A 16,483-nucleotide genomic window follows, 5' to 3' on the forward strand; every position below is an offset into this window, starting at 1 on the left:
CTGGGTGTGCAGGCTTGACCGATTGCCTGAGTTATCCCAATTTGCGATAGAACTTCTGGCCTGCCCCGCTTCAAGTGTCCTGTCAGAAAGGACCTTCAGTGCAGCAGGAGGTATTGTCACTGAGAAGAGAAGTCGCCTAGGTCAAAAAAGTCTAGATTACCTCACCTTTATTAAGATGAATGAGGGATGGATCCCGAAGGGACTGACAGTGGGCTATACATTCTACTAAAAAAGGCCTGATGAGGGGGACTACTTAACACACCACTCCTATCTGGTGGCACATTAGATTGCACGCGCAGTGCCCCAAATTTGAAGTAGGAGGACCGACCAAGCATCTTTTTCCATCTCCCGCTTCCTAAAATCGATGCCTTATATACACGTCCCCTGATAGGGGACATAACAGGGATTAAACTGATAAGAATAGTACTACTTAACACACCACTCCTATCTGGTGGCACATTAGATTGCACGCGCAGTGCCCCAAATTTGAAGTAGGAGGACCGACCAAGCATCTTTTTCCGTCTCCCGCTTCCTAAAATCGATGCCTTATATACACGTCCCCTGATAGGGGACGTAACAGCGATTAAACTGATAAGAATAGTACTACTTAACACACTACTCCTATCTGGTGGCACATTAGATTGCACGCGCAGTGCCCCAAATTTGAAGTAGGAGGACCGACCAAGTATCTTTTTCCATCTTCCGCTTCCTGGGTGGAGTAAGAGAGACCTTCAATGACATCAGTGAGAACAAGGAACGGAACATGGCTAGCTTGGTATCCAACCTTGTGCAAATAGGGAGTTTGCGGTTGTGCAAATGGACTGTTTGCAGTTGTTTGCGGTGCGTTAAACGGGGAGTTTGGTCTGTCACTGTGAAGCAGGCGTAACCCTTACACTACCTGATCGATACAACATCATACCTGATGTTTTAAAGCACGTTATTCCAAACAATTTAGGAATGTTAGGTGATTTATGCCCTTTATGGATTAAAACCAGACTCTGCATCAACTATGTAATTTTCCATGGGAGTTTTGCCATGGATCCCCCTCTCTGTTTATGGATCCCCCTCCGGCATGCCACAGTCCAGGTGTTAGTCTCCTTGAAACAACGTTTCCATCACTATTGTGGCCAGAAAGAGTCCCTGTGGGTTTTAAAATTCGCCTGCCCATTGAAGTCTATGGCGGTTTGCCCGGTTCGCCCGTTTGCGAACATTTGCGGAAGTTTGCGTTCGCCGTTCGCGAACCGAAAATTTATGTTCGCGATATCACTAACGGAGAGTATAGCTGTAAGCTAGCTTAGACGGTCAGTGCACGGACAGGAGCCTTCGAAGCACAGAGAGTATAGTTGTAAGCTAGCTAGGACAATGAGGGCACGGACAGGTGCCTCGAAGCACGGAGAGTATAGCTGTAAGCTAGCTAAGATGATCAGTGCACGGACAGGTGTTCCCCTCGAAGCACGGAGAGTATAGCTGTAAGCTAGCTAAGATGGTCAGGGCATGGACAGGTGCCCTCGAAGCACGGAGAGTATAGCTGCAAGCTAGCTAAGATGATCAGTGCATGTACAGGTGCCCTCGAAGCACAGAGAGTATAGCTGTAAGCTAGCTAAGATGATCATGCATGGACAGGTGCCCTCGAAGCACGGAGTGTATAGCTGTAAGCTAGCTAAGATGATCAGTGCACGGACAGGTGCCCTTGAAGCACGGAGAGTATAGCTGTAAGCTAGCTAAGACGATCAGTGCACAGACAGGTGTTCCCCCCGAAGCACGGAGAGTATAGCTGTAAGCTAGCTAAGACGGTCAGTGCACAGACAGGTGCCCTCGAAGCACGGAGAGTATAGCTGTAAGCTAGCTAAGACGATCAGTGCATTGACAGGTGCCCTCGAAGCACGGAGAGTATAGCTGTAAGCTAGCTAAGATGATCAGTGCACAGACAGGTGTTCCCATCGAAGCACGGAGAGTATAGCTGTAAGCTAGCTAAGACGGTCAGTGCATGGACAGGTGCCCTTGAAGGCACATTTAGGGAACTAGGGTTTGTAAACACCACATTCAGAGCTCAATGGCGATATCCATTGTCCCATGTGAAAACACCTGTATGATTGGCTTGGATCAAAAATAAATCCTTTATGTTGGTGATGGCTATACATGTGCAATTCGTTTCGGTCCGAATTTAAATTCGGATGAATTTCGGCAATTTGGACATTAGGATGCTTCTGAATGTCCGAAGTGCCGAAGTCACAAATTTCGGATTGCCAAACTGAACCGAACCGAAGTGTCGAGCTGCCGAAGTCCCGAATTTCGGAAGTACCAAACCAAACCAAATGTTTTGCCAATGCACATCCCTAGTGATGGCTATACATAGCACGCTTGATGTTTGTGCACTTTTATGTTGGCAGGGCATCATGGGAAATATAGTTGTTAAACATCTGGAATGCTTCATGCAGTGCGATCCATGCTGGTTCCCAGCCATTGCTTGGTAAAACATAGGTACGGTGTGACCTCTGGGCAGAAGAAACAGTGTTTGATATAATATAACATATCACACAATATAGAAATATATGACTCTTGCTCATTATGTCCCGAATCTAATGTTTGAATCTTCATCAGAAATTATTCCAACCTGTTAGAAAAAAAAACTTTTCAAATGATTTATCTACCAAAATTTTGCCAGACTTTAATGGTGACTTCTGTAGATAAATCATTTAAAACGTTTTTTTTTTTTCTTACAGTTTGGAGTAATTTTCTGATGCTGATTGAAATTATTTAAATCGAGGCCCTAATAAGATAATTAAAGTGTAGACATTCCAACCAGGGTTCACTGCAGGTCATACACTTATTTGTGGTCGATAGTAGACCTGCATCCACCTCCAATATAATGCCTAAAGAGAACAGTGGCTTTGGAATACAGGTTAGTTACACAATGTTTCCACAATATTCTATTCCCTCTGTGTGGGTCTGGGGAGCCTTGGTTGTAAGTATTATCAGATGGCAGTTCAGAACATCTTGTCTGTCAAGTATAGTCATCATGGACCTGACATGTCTCCACCGTGTGTGACATATTATTTCCATAATTCCAGCAGATTCGCAATTCATGTCACCCTGAGCAATAATTGCTCAAAGTTAGAAAAATGAACTAATGTTCCTAGGATAAATGTATTAAAGCATTTAAACATATTTAAGTCTTGGACTGGTGCCACTTGAGCAGGTATTCACTAAGTTCACTGATTTCCTCCTTCTACTGTCTAGAAGAAGATGAAGTACAATAAGGTATGAAGATTATGTACTGGTAAAATGATCAAACATGTATTCTGATTAACTAAAATGGTAAAAAAAATACCTAATCTAACTCAATGTGTAAACTTATAAAATTGATGCTTACAAAAATGTGGGGGAAAATACCAAACGTCTATGGTAAACAGTTGAATATTCCAATGGAGTCCCTTCGTTTTTATGGTAATTGTTCCACTTCTAGAACTTTGTCAGATATTTTCTTTTAGTGAATATTTTATAAATCTCTCCGTAATATGTCACTGGTTCCTATCCTGGGAATCCAACATTAGACCTTCGTAGAGCCTGTAGATGTTTTCCATGCCTTGGTTTGCCCTCAATGATGCGATATACAAGGTGTTTTTATCGTTTTACTATGATTCATAGTCAGTCTGAAATTAAATCTAAAATATAATCTGTTGCAATAATTAGGTAATGTTATTTAATATTTTCTAATTTGCCACTTTATCTTTAAATAGCTTTTTTCATTGTATGGATTTTTTTTTTTTTTTTATACATTTATTTATTTGCTGAAGATTGGTCATAGATCGTCACAAAAACAAAATGTTTGCGTACATTTAACAAGCAAAGAGTCAATCTCACAATCCCCTGCACTTTGTATAGATCTCTGTTTGTAATTGCAGGTGTCGTGGGCAGAACAGCAGTATATAAAACATCGAAATAAACGTTCAATCTTCAGGGAAGACACAGAAAAGCTTTTTAATGATCCCATGTGGAGTCGGCAATGGTATTTGGTGAGTGTTATTTTTCTCCCTGGTTTCATAATTACTTTTAATAAAATTATGTTACAGATTGTGATAACAGAGAATGCTGACTCTGCACTTGCGTTCCTTAGCTGAGTTACCGTACACACACACACAGTCAGGGAGATCTTTCAAACTGGCCTTTAAACTGACCATATCCCCTTTGGGTTGCGGTGGTTCACAGTGTTAGAACCACTGATCTAGAACTCATTTAAGGATCACTAAAGACCCCCAGACCACTTAATCTCAATGGCCCTGTGCTCCAGTCATTTTAACGCTTCCATAAAAAACATTGTTTGTAGAATCTGCTCATAGCAGCATTTGATTGGAGGAGTGTGTCATTTAGCCACACATACGCTGTCCAATCCATTGCTTCTCTATGAGTTGCATTGGATTGGTTGAGATTGCAGAAGCCGTTATGACGTCTTTGAAGGCGCAGCAGGAGGCTGTAGCAGACAAGTCTTGGCGCTGGCAACGAGGTAAGTAATCATTCTTGACCTTAATTGTATTTAACGAGAAGGGGAGGTGGACAAAGGGGAGTGTCTATTGTGATTTTCTTGACTATAGGGTCCCTTTAACCCCTTAAGGACGCATGACGTGTGACATGTCATGATTCCCTTTTATTCCAGAAGTTTGGTCCTTAAGGGGTTAATATCTGAGTCACAATCTGGATCACAGCTGCATATTACCTATGAGAAATTATATTATATCCACGAGGTGAGAGGGGAAACGAGAAGAGACCTAAATTATAATGCTAACATACTATTAGTATAGAACTGCATAAAATATATTGTAGGTATATAATTGTATAGAATATATTTTTTCTAGACTACCCAACATCTGTCATAATTATAGTGGATTTAATCGTTTAAAATTTAATAACGCAATTGAAGTCTTGATATTCAGATTTCTTTTGCAAAATATGTCCAATCCATCTTATCACTGGGTTTTTGTTGACAGTTGCAATTTATTGTACATTATGAATGTTGAAGCATTAAACAATGAATGCTGAATGCTCCAATACTTATAAAATACTTATATTTATAAAAGAAAAACAGACAGCTAGCTGTGATCATGTGTGCTTTCCTTGAGTTGTTTGTGTATCAATCACTTTCCTCTGGAGTTTAAAATGAATATAATGCACATTAATGTGTGTTACAGCATTATTAAATCCCAATTTTTTTTTTAATTAATCAAAAAGTGATATGATTTTCCATAAATCTGCAAATTCAGTATTAAACCATGCGAAATTTCTGATTTTCCAATATTATCCTTTCAGTTTATATGTGATTTCTTAATAGGGTCCTAGAGAATGGGATGGTGAGGTAGGAGCTATTACTCTCTACCTGGTATTATTTACCCTCCACACCACCAATACACAGATTCCTACCCTTATTGATAGATATCTCCCTGAAGAATGAGTTTAAGCAATTCTAACATTTCAAAATTCCTCTGTGTGCGAATATCACGCATTGCTTTCCATCATACAGCATCATGTCTATTTTACATGGACATCTGGTGTTACTGCTTTGTTGACTGTTCCCAGAGAGAATCTAGGGTGAAGGTAGTTCCCAGTGATTGATTAAATAGGGATTAAAACAGGTTGCTAAGTAGAATTAGAGTTAAAAAAAGTCAGAGCGAGGTAGTATAGATTATCTGAATATTTATATATACTTTCCAGAAAGCACAAAAACAATCTATTGTTCAGCTGCAGTAGAAAAAGTTATATCCGGCTTGTTAGTGTGCTCTAAGTCAAACAGATTCTTCTCTTTGCAAACAATCTCAGAGTAACAGTTTATTTGCGTTATGCTTTCAGTTGAATATTAGAATGTACAATGATTTATATTCTTGATTGCCAGAAGGGGCTGGGATGCAATGTAAGGTAACGCAAACATCAGACAACTCAGCTCTAACACAAAGTATCCATATACTGTTATATATCATATAAAACCTTTAAAACAATAAAAAAAAATAAGGTAGATTAAGCTGGAATTAAGGAAAAAACAAAATAACTAAATAATAAGCATAGTAGGACAAATTAAACAAAATGCCAAAATAGATTAAAAAAAATAAAGATTTAAAAAAAAAAACAAAGAACGAATATGATCTTTTTATTGGACGAGTAAAATTTAAATGCAGTCATACTACATGATCTTCAACAAACGCATTGCAACATCCTAAACAATTGCACTGCATCATTGTAAATGTCAACGAGAGCCACTCTAATTTAAAGAATGATCCAACAATGTGCAACATTTTATCTGAATGTATAGTTGGTCAATTATCAAAATTTATGAGAAAGTTTAAGACGTTTGTTTCCTCGCTTATAAATTAGCCAATGTGCGTTTTTGAGGAGTTGTGTCATTCACCTTAACAATAGTACACAGGGCCGGACTGGGAACAAAATTAGGCCCGGGCATTTTTCAATCAGAGCGGCCCCCTAAGAAGGGGGCGGGGCCAGAGAGGGTGTGTTTTGTCATCACTAATGACAAGCACGCCCCCTCTCAAAGTGAGCAAGTTGGTTCAATGTGCAGGGCCCCGCTGAAGAGGTCTGGCATTAGAAAAAGGCCCTGTATTTGTTCTGCGCAGCGCAAGCAAATTTAATAACATGCTTGCGCTGTGTTTGCTTTCAAATTGTCTCTGGTGTCTCCACAAGTGGGATACCAGAGGACAAAAGGGCCAGGAAAGTGTATGGTGCATGTGTTTGGAGCCTGCTTGTGGGATTGCGTGTGTGTAGAGTGTGGTGTGGTATTGTGTAAATAGGTCAATTTAATTTGTGATTGTGATGTAATATGTGTGGCTAGGGGCTGTTGAGAGTGTGTGTATAGGGGGCATAGTGTTATAGGGGATGTAGCGAGTGTGTGCCTACGGGCTGTAGTGTGTGTGTGTATAGGTGACGTAGTGTGTGTAGGGGTTGTAGAGAGGGTGTGTAGGAGATCTAGTGTGTATAGGAGATTGTGTGTGTGTGTATAGAGGATTAAGAGTGCATATAGGGTAAGGGATCTAGCGTGTATCTGGAGCGTAATGTGTGTAGTGGTGCAGTGTGAGGGGTGCTGTAGTGTGTGTGTGTGTGTGTGTGTGTATATATATATATATATATATATATGTTTGGACGTATTGTATGTGTGAGGGGCGCAGTGTGTGTGTATGTAAGAGGGGTGCTGTGTGTGAGGGTGTTTTTATCTGCCGTCACATTCTAGGTTTCTAATTTTCTTTGTCTGTTAACTCACTGAGGGTTATTTTATATATTTTTTATATATATATATATATATATATGTGTGTGTGTGAGCGAGGGTGCTGTCTGTCTGAGGGTGCTGTGTGTGAGTGAGGGTGCTGTGTGTGTCTGGGTGCGCTGTGTGTCTGGGTGCGCTGTGAGTGTTTGGGTGCTGTGTGTGTCTGGGGGTGCTGTGTGTGTCTGGGGGTGCTGTGTGTGATGTGTGTCTTGGGGTGCTGTGTGTGTCTGGGGGTGCTGTGTGTGTCTGGGGGTGCTGTGTGTGTCTGGGTGCTGTGTGTGTCTGGGTGCTGTGTGTGTCTGGGGGTGCTGTGTGTGTCTGGGGGTGCTGTGAGTGTTTGGGCGCTGTGTGTGTCTGGGGGCACTGTGTGTGTCTGGGGGCGCTGTGTGTGTCTGGATGCGCTGTGTGTGTCTGGGGGTGCTGTGTGTGTCTGGGGGTGCTGTGTGTGTCTGGGGGTGCTGTGTGTGTCAGGGTGCTGTGTGTGTCAGGGTGATGTGTGTCTGGTGGTGCTGTGTGTCTGGGTGCTGTGTGTGTCTGTGGGTGCTGTATGTGTCTGTGGGTGCTGTATGTGTCTGGGGGTGCTGTGTGTGTCTGGGTGCTGTGTGTGTCTGGGTGCTGTGTGTGTCAGGGTGCTGTGTGTGTCAGGGTGCTATGTGTGTCTGGTGGTGCTGTGTGTGTCTGGTGGTGCTGTGTGTGTCTGGGTGCTGTGTGTGTCTGGGTGCTGTGTGTGTCTGGGGGTGCCGTGTGTGTCTGGGGGTGCCGTGTGTGTCTGGGGTGCTGTGTGTGTCTGGGGGTGCTGTGTGTGTCTGGGGGTGCTGTGTGTGTCTGGGGGTGCTGTGTGTGATGTGTGTCTGGGGGTGCTGTGTGTGTCTGGGGGTGCTGTGTGTGTCTGGGTGCTGTGTGTGTTTGGGTGCTGTGTGTGTCTGGGGGCGCTGTGTGTGTCTGGGGGATGCTGTGTGTGTCTGGGGGTGCTGTGTGTGTCAGGGTGCTGTGTGTGTCAGGGTGGTGTGTGTCAGGGTGCTGTGTGTGTCAGGGTGATGTGTGTCTGGTGGTGCTGTGTGTCTGGGTGCTGTGTGTGTCTGTGGGTGCTGTGTGTGTCTGTGGGTGCTGTGTGTGTCTGGGGGTGCTGTGTGTGTCTGGGGGTGCTGTGTGTGTCTGGGTGCTGTGTGTGTCAGGGTGCTGTGTGTGTCTGGTGGTGCTGTGTGTGTCTGGGTGCTGTGTGTGTCTGGGGGTGCCGTGTGTGTCTGGGGGTGCCGTGTGTGTCTGGGGTGCTGTGTGTGTCTGGGGGTGCTGTGTGTGTCTGGGGGTGCTGTGTGTGTCTGGGGGTGCTGTGTGTGATGTGTGTCTGGGGGTGCTGTGTGTGTCTGGGGGTGCTGTGTGTGTCTGGGTGCTGTGTGTGTTTGGGTGCTGTGTGTGTCTGGGGGCGCTGTGTGTGTCTGGGGGTGCTGTGTGTGTCTGGGGGTGCTGTGTGTGTCAGGGTGCTGTGTGTGTCAGGGTGGTGTGTGTCAGGGTGCTGTGTGTGTCAGGGTGATGTGTGTCTGGTGGTGCTGTGTGTCTGGGTGCTGTGTGTGTCTGTGGGTGCTGTGTGTGTCTGTGGGTGCTGTGTGTGTCTGGGGGTGCTGTGTGTGTCTGGGGGTGCTGTGTGTGTCTGGGTGCTGTGTGTGTCTGGGTGCTGTGTGTGTCAGGGTGCTGTGTGTGTCTGGTGGTGCTGTGTGTGTCTGGGTGCTGTGTGTGTCTGGGTGCTGTGTGTGTCTGGGGGTGCCGTGTGTGTCTGGGGGTGCCGTGTGTGTCTGGGGGTGCCGTGTGTGTCTGGGGGTGCCGTGTGTGTCTGGGGGTGCTGTGTGTGTCTGGGGGTGCTGTGTGTGTCTGGGGGTGCTGTGTGTGATGTGTGTCTGGGGGTGATGTGTGTCTGGGGGTGCTGTGTGTGTCTGGGTGCTGTGTGTGTTTGGGTGCTGTGTGTGTCTGGGGGTGATGTGTGTGTGTGTGAGGGGGCTGTTAGTGTGATTTTTTATTTAAATTTCAATATATATTTTTTTTTATTAATAATTAAAAAAAAATAAAAAAATTATATCCCCCCCTCCCTTCTTACCGTTATCCTGGGAGGGGGGTCCATTCTGCTTGTGGGTGGGGTGCCATGCTGCCATGGAGGGTGCTGCAATCCTTCCCTGGTGGTCCAGTGGTGAGAGTGAACTCTAACCTGCCGGCTAGAGTTCACTCTCGCGAGATCTGAGCGTTGCCGCGGTAACCGGTAACCGCGGCAATGCTCAGACCTCGCGAGAGGACCCGGCGGAGCTGCTGGACAGAGCTCCGCCGGTCCTCTCTCCTGCCTCCCTTCCTCCCCTGCCGGCGGCCGCATCTCAATGCCTGTGGGCCGGTGAGGGAGATCTTTGATCTCCCCACCGGCCCATGGAGACACACAGCAGGGCCGGCGCTCGGGTAGCGCTGGTCCTGCAGGGGCTGGCAGGGGAGATCCTGTGATCTCCCCTGCCGGCCTCGGCCCCACGGCTATCGCGGCCCACCGGGCATTTGCCCGGTATGCCCGATGGCCAGTCCGGGCCTGATAGTACAGTTTCCAAAAAAGTAGTGGGGGAGACCACTCTATACTAGTACTTCTGTGACACAATACTTCAGTGAGTGTATGTTCAACATGAGCTCTCACTAGTGATGTCCCGAACGGTTCGCTGGCGAATAGTTCCTGGCGAACATAGCGTGTTCGCGTTCGCCACGGATGGCGAACATATGCGATGTTCGGTCCGCCCCCTATTTTTTTTTTGTGGTCTTTCAGCCAAATTTACTAATACTAAGTAAAAATTACCAATACCGCAATACTGCGAGTAGGGGCATGTCTATTAAACAGTGATTATAACAGTGAAATTCCCATGCTGTGTAAAATGACAAAGAGCACTCTGATTGGTGGGCTTGAAATCCATCCAATCACAGTGCTCTGTGTCATTTTACACAGCGTGGGAAAGTTCTTTGGAATTTTCCCACGCTGTGTAAAACGACACAGAGCACTGTGATTGGATGGATTTCAAGCCATCCAATCACAGTGCTCTGTGTCATTTTACACAGTGTGGGAAAGTTCTTTGGAATTTTCCCACGCTGTGTAAAATGACAAAGAGCACTCTGATTGGCTTAAACCAGCCGATCAGAGTGTTCTTAGCCTAATTGCAGGGCGTGGCAAGGCTTTATAAGCCTTCCCCCGCCCTGCAGAGCTCAGTCTGCGCGGAGCCCTCCATTAGTGAAGATGGATTATTTTTTTTGCGCTCGTTTTTTATTTTTTATTTTTTTATTGCGTCAGTTATTATGGTTTTTTATTTGGCCTTTTTTGGGGCTGAAAAAAGAAGATTTTAGAAGAAAGAAAACATCGAATGGTAAGTTGTTTTTATCAAACTTTTTTTACAGGTTTTTAGTTAAAGGTCCCCCCCTCATTATTTTTAGGGTGAGGGGGGTAGGTAGGGGGATAATTTTTTTTGGGGGGGAGGGGGTGACTAGAGTTCCCCCTCTTTGTATTTAGGGCCCCCACCCACCGCTCAGGGCTGGGGGCCAGGGGGAAACAAGAGGTCCCCTCTTATTGTTATTTTTAGGGCCCCCACCCACCGCTCAGGGGTGGGGGCCGGCGGGGGACAGTAGGTCCCCCCTTATTGTTATTTTTAGGGCCCCCACCAACCGCTCAGGGGTGGGGGCTGGGGGGGACAGTAGGTCCCCCCCTTATTGTTATTTTTAGGGCCGCCACCCACCGCTCAGGGGTGGGGGCCAGGGGGGACAGTAGGTCCTCCCCTTATTGTTATGTTTAGGGCCCCCACCCACCGCTCAGGGGTGGGGGCCGGGGGGGACAGTAGGTCCCCCCCTTATTGTTATTTTTAGGGCCCCCACCCACCGCTCAGGGGTGGGGGCCAGGGGGGACAGTAGGTCCCCCCCTTATTGTTATTTTTAGGGCTCCCACCCTCTGCTCAGGGGTGGGGGGCAGGGGGGACAGTAGGTCCCCCCTTATTGTTATTTTTAGGGCCCCCACCCACCGCTCAGGGGTGGGGGGGGGAAAGTAGGTCCCCCCTTATTGTTATTTTTAGGGCCCCCACCCACCGCTCAGGGGTGGGGGCCGGCGGGGGACAGTAGGTCCCCCCTTATTGTTATTTTTAGGGCCCCCACCCACCGCTCAGGGGTGGGGACCGGGGGGGACAGTAGGTCCCCCCTTATTGTTATTTTTAGGGCCACCACCCACCACTCAGGGGTGGGGGCCGGGGGGGAAAGTAGGTCCCCCCTTATTGTTTTTTTAGGGCACCCACCCGCCGCACAGGGGTGGGGGCCGGAGAGGGGAAGGACAGTAGGTCCCCCCCTCATTATCTTTATGGCCCCCACCCACCGCCCAGGGGTGGGGGCCGGGAGGGGAGGACAGTAGGTCCCCCCCATTACCATTATGGCCCCCACCCGCCGCCCAGGGGTGGGGGCCTGAGAGGCGGAGGACAGTAGGTCCCCCCTTCATTATCTTTATGGGCCCCACCCGCCGCCCAGGGGTGTCGGCCGGGGGGGTTGGAGAGTAGGTCTCCTCCCCCCCTTCAATCACTATTGTGGCCAGAAAGAGTCCCTGTGGGTTTTAAAATTCGCCTGCCTATTGAAGTCTATGGCGGTTCGCAGTCGCGAACCGAAAATGTTATGTTCGCGACATCACTAGCTCTCACTTACGCAGCTTCATGTCTACGAGTGAGAGCGTTCATTTTTATTAGTTTCGCTTTACTATGTGAATTGCTTTTATTTTTTCACCATGTGAATTGTTTTTATTTTTTTTGTGTTTATTTTAGCAAGATACAAGAGTTAACCCATCTTTACCTAAATTGGACCTCCATGTGATTCCTGTGTGGAGAAAAGGAATTACTGGTAAAGGCGTTGTTGTTACTGTACTGGACGATGGGCTGGAATGGAACCACACAGATATCTACACTAATTACGTAAGATTTACATTGTTTAACATTGTGTGTATACCTTTAATTAACACAATTAGCCAACAGTGTTTACAAGGAAGAGTAAATATATAGCATTATGAAATTAGCTAGGCGTGGTTTACAGCTCTTTCTATTTTTGGAAACATTAAATTTTCCATTAAATAAACTACTTACTTCTTCTAAAAAAATCTAGGAAAAATGGGCATTGCTTTCTCAATTCTTTTTCAAAGCTTCACACATGAAATCATATAATCAAATAGGAACGTGAAGTCTGAGTGATTATATGAGGTTACAAAAGTCTAAATAAGCAAAATAAGGAAAACCTGTTGGGAGAAACGGGAAACAAAGGGGAGAAAAGAAAATAGAATTCGGGACCAGAGAGAAGTAAGATAGTATTAAAGGACAGTCAAGTTACGTAAGGGAGAGAATAGGACTGGAGAACGTGAAAGGAGATACTGGTCAGGGGAAGGTATATGGAAATGTAGGTGTATGGAATTTAATTTTTCTCTAGCCCATTAATCTATATTTTTAAGAATGTAAAGCGGTGGTGTCATGGAGGGTAACTGAAATGTTTTCCACTGAAGCTATGAACCAGATTTGTTATACTGTTATACAGTTAGAGAGTTAATGGGGACAATTTATTTCTATAATTTGGGTATCATTTTGCAATATATAGCCTGGGTGCTTTACATATATCACAGACTAATTAATTGACAGGTCTACTAAGAATTGGTTCCCCCAGGCTCAGGAATACAGTCCAGAGAGTTGGGCAGATTGTTCCCTCAAGGATGTCCCTTGTCGTTAGGAATAATAATTTCCATAGCGGTTGAACAAACATTCACATACACTACATAAAAATGAAAATGTCTCTTTCACCACAACCTCTAGTACTCTGTCAGGGGTTGGATACCAACATGATAATATGTTGGCAGAATTAAACACAATTCAAAAGCCGGATTGGCCAGATTGTCTGAAAAAAAAAAAGTTTTGAAAAATACATTTTGGTCTAGAGTTGTAAGCCTGTAGAATACTTAATATTACATTGATTTCATCATTACCTCATCATAGTAGCTCATTATTATTTAACATTATGATAGTGTGTTGGCGGTGTATCAAGCTGTTCCTATTTTTTTGTAATAAATTATTTTTATAAAACTGCTATATCAAATAATATATAGAATAAATTAATTTTTTTTATATTACATTAACTTTAAATTATTGCTTTATAAACCTCTGTCATCACTAACAGACATTACAGTATGTACTAATACAGTATACAGAATATACAGTGACACCATGTATCCTTTGTATTTTAGGATCCAGAAGCCAGCTATGATTTTAACGATAATGACAATGATCCCTTCCCCAGATATGACATTACAAATGAGAACAAGTAGGTATACTGTATTTGTTTAATGTCCATCTATGTGTATATGGATTTATATAAGGCACACATAGGGTATATTCACAGCTGTGTCATTTTCACATGCCGTTAGCAGCAACTGCTCGAACGTTGAGGTTTATTCATGAACCCAGTGATTGTACAGAAGAACTGATTTAGAATTGTTTTCACTTTGGGCATTTGAGCCTAAAATGTTTATTTCCATTTTATTTACATGTCATGTCATCGGAATCTCTGGTTTAGTAAATAAATTGTATTTTATTTGACACAAACACCAAGAGCTATTATTAAAAATTGATGGATAAGATTGTAATTTAATACATATTTAAGTACCAGACACAAGCGAGCAGAAATATATGAATATTCATTAAGGCAGAGATTTTGTCCGAATCATCAACATTTTGGAAAAAAAACACCAAACTGCAACATAATTTGCAATAATTATATTTACTGAAGGCAAATGAAGTTGAAATTTAGCTACTTCAAATGACTAATCAAATCTCACTCAATGCAATCCGGTGTCTGCTTTAAAATCAGAAATCATCACATGCGACTCGAACATAAAATATAAAATTCCCCTATTTTTTTTAAAACAACAAATTGGGTGACAGCAAATTCACAGACGAACAAGCAGCCATTGGACAAAGAGTTCAAATATAATTAAATAATATTGATTTAATACATCATATATAGAGAATAATCAAGTAATATGCATTTTATAACCCAAAGTTTTATGTTATTATTGTGGCATAATATACCCCTCTATGGAGTTAAAGGAACACTATAGTCACCTAAATTACTTTAGCTAAATAAAGCAGTTTTAGTGTATAGATCATTCCTCTGCAATTTCACTGCTCAATTCACTGTCATTTAGGAGTTAAATTACTTTGTTTCTGTTTATGCAGCCCTAGCAACACCTCCCTGGCTATGATTGACAGAGCCTGCATGAAAAAACAAAACTGGTTTCACTTTCAAACAGATGTAATTTACCTTAAATAATTGTATCTCAATCTCTAAATTGAACTTTAATCACATACAGGAGGCTCTTGCAGGGTCTAGCAAGCTATTAACATAGCAGGGGATAAGAAAATCTTAATTAAACAGAACTTGCAATAAAGAAAGCCTAAATAGGGCTCTCTTTACAGGAAGTGTTTATGGAAGGCTGTGCAAGTCACATGCAGGGAGGTGTGACTAGGGTTCATAAACAAAGGGATTTAACTCCTAAATGGCAGAGGATTGAGCAGTGAGACTGCAGGGGCATGTTCTATCCACCAAACTGCTTCATTAAGCTAAAGTTGCTCAGGTGACTATAGTGTCCCTTTAACCATTGCTCCCTTGGAGTTAGTTATCTGAATGCTCTCAGCTGTCAGTGCCCATTCGGGATGAATGCATGTGAGTGGGATTGAACTATACTGTGATATTTATGGGATAATAATAGTAAACAGTTGAGAATTGCCCACTGTTTCAATTCTCAGATCCCAAAGATCGTTATCGTGTAAGTGAAATGTATTCCATATAAATAAAATCACAATTTGTTATAAAAATAGATACAATTTATTGTGACAATTTAAATAATAATAATATGTAACATGCGTGATAATAATCAATGAATATTCAGTATAACATGGTATGCAATGCAATGACAATACACATTCCAATGGTTAAGACAAGATTTATGACTGTCTTTCACAGAGAAACAAAAGTGAAACTTACACACAGACAAAGAACTTGCAGCTTAAGGCCATAAAACTTTAGCTGACAGTTAGAATAACCCTTTCAATGCTGGTTAGACCTCCTAGGTAATTAGGACCTATTCTCATGTAATTTTAAATAAAATAACATTTAAACCAGCTCATTAGTTATTTCCTGGAACCATCCAATAAGAGTAATCTACCATGTTCTATAAGCAGAATTTTAACTTGCCTAAGCAGATATTTTATCTTATTTTAGAGCAAATCAATACACCTGGATAAATATCACGATATGCTAACATGTGATGTAATCACACTAATATATAATTATTATTGCTTTCCATCTGCAGAATGGAATGGTTATAACTATATACTTCTTTAGTAACTAAGATTTCTAAATATCGAAATCTGATCGGGATTTATCCAGTCATATCATGCTATTAGAAATTTTTAATTAATTTAGATTAGTTAAATGAAACCAGTATAATTACCAGTTGAGTAGATATTTTCATCAGATTAGTAGGTAGTCTCAGGAACTGAATGGGTATGTGATGGTGTGTAAGAAATTCTGAGTGCCCTGGAGTGGATATCTGTCGTGGATTTCTCTGCATTGCCCCCGACTGCTCACCTCTTTGCTTCTTTGCTTCCTTTGCATTTGCTTTGCCTCCCTTGCATATTTTGTTTACCTCTCTTCTCTTTGTCTTAACTTTTAAAGAGAAGATTTCTCTGTTCGTCACTAGGTGATAGACCAATAGAAAACTGGAGGTGTGGTTACCTTCCAGATAGCAATTTAAGTATTTGGTCTATAGAGGGCAGTCTCGTCCCACTAAACATACCTATCCAGGAAAGAGTTAACTTTTCCTGGTGGCTATTTTGACGTCATTTAGCTTATCTTTATGGTTATTTGTAATTTAAGTTTTCTGTCAGTTCAAAGAGTTTCTTTGGGCTTTCTTCAGACTATGTGTCTGGCAAATTCTGCTATAATTTCTAATATGACAGTTCGTAAACTAAGTTTCACCTTTAACCCCTTAAGGACACATGACATGTGTGACATGTCATGATTCCCTTTTATTCCAGAAATTTGGTCCTTAAGGGGTTAAATTACAATGGGACGTTATACAATATCGAAAGTAAAATTAAATTATTTAATCTTCTCTGTCACAAATGTCTGGGTTTAGAATTTATTTTATTC

General features: G+C 43.1%; 1 protein-coding gene across 1 annotated transcript in view; it reads left to right on the forward strand.

Annotated features, from left to right (window-relative positions):
• The window catches only part of PCSK1 (proprotein convertase subtilisin/kexin type 1), a 61,801-nt gene that overhangs the window by 18,504 nt on the left and 26,814 nt on the right, over positions 1 to 16,483 (forward strand). Inside the window, exons 3-5 of the mRNA XM_063453673.1 lie at positions 3,906 to 4,016; positions 12,058 to 12,204; positions 13,515 to 13,591. Of these exons, the coding sequence (XP_063309743.1) occupies positions 3,906 to 4,016; positions 12,058 to 12,204; positions 13,515 to 13,591 (335 nt within the window). The remainder of the gene's footprint in view (positions 1 to 3,905; positions 4,017 to 12,057; positions 12,205 to 13,514; positions 13,592 to 16,483) is intronic.

The sequence above is a fragment of the Pelobates fuscus genome, chromosome 5 (assembly GCF_036172605.1).
Source record: "Pelobates fuscus isolate aPelFus1 chromosome 5, aPelFus1.pri, whole genome shotgun sequence".
Classification (NCBI taxonomy): Eukaryota; Metazoa; Chordata; class Amphibia; order Anura; family Pelobatidae; genus Pelobates; species Pelobates fuscus.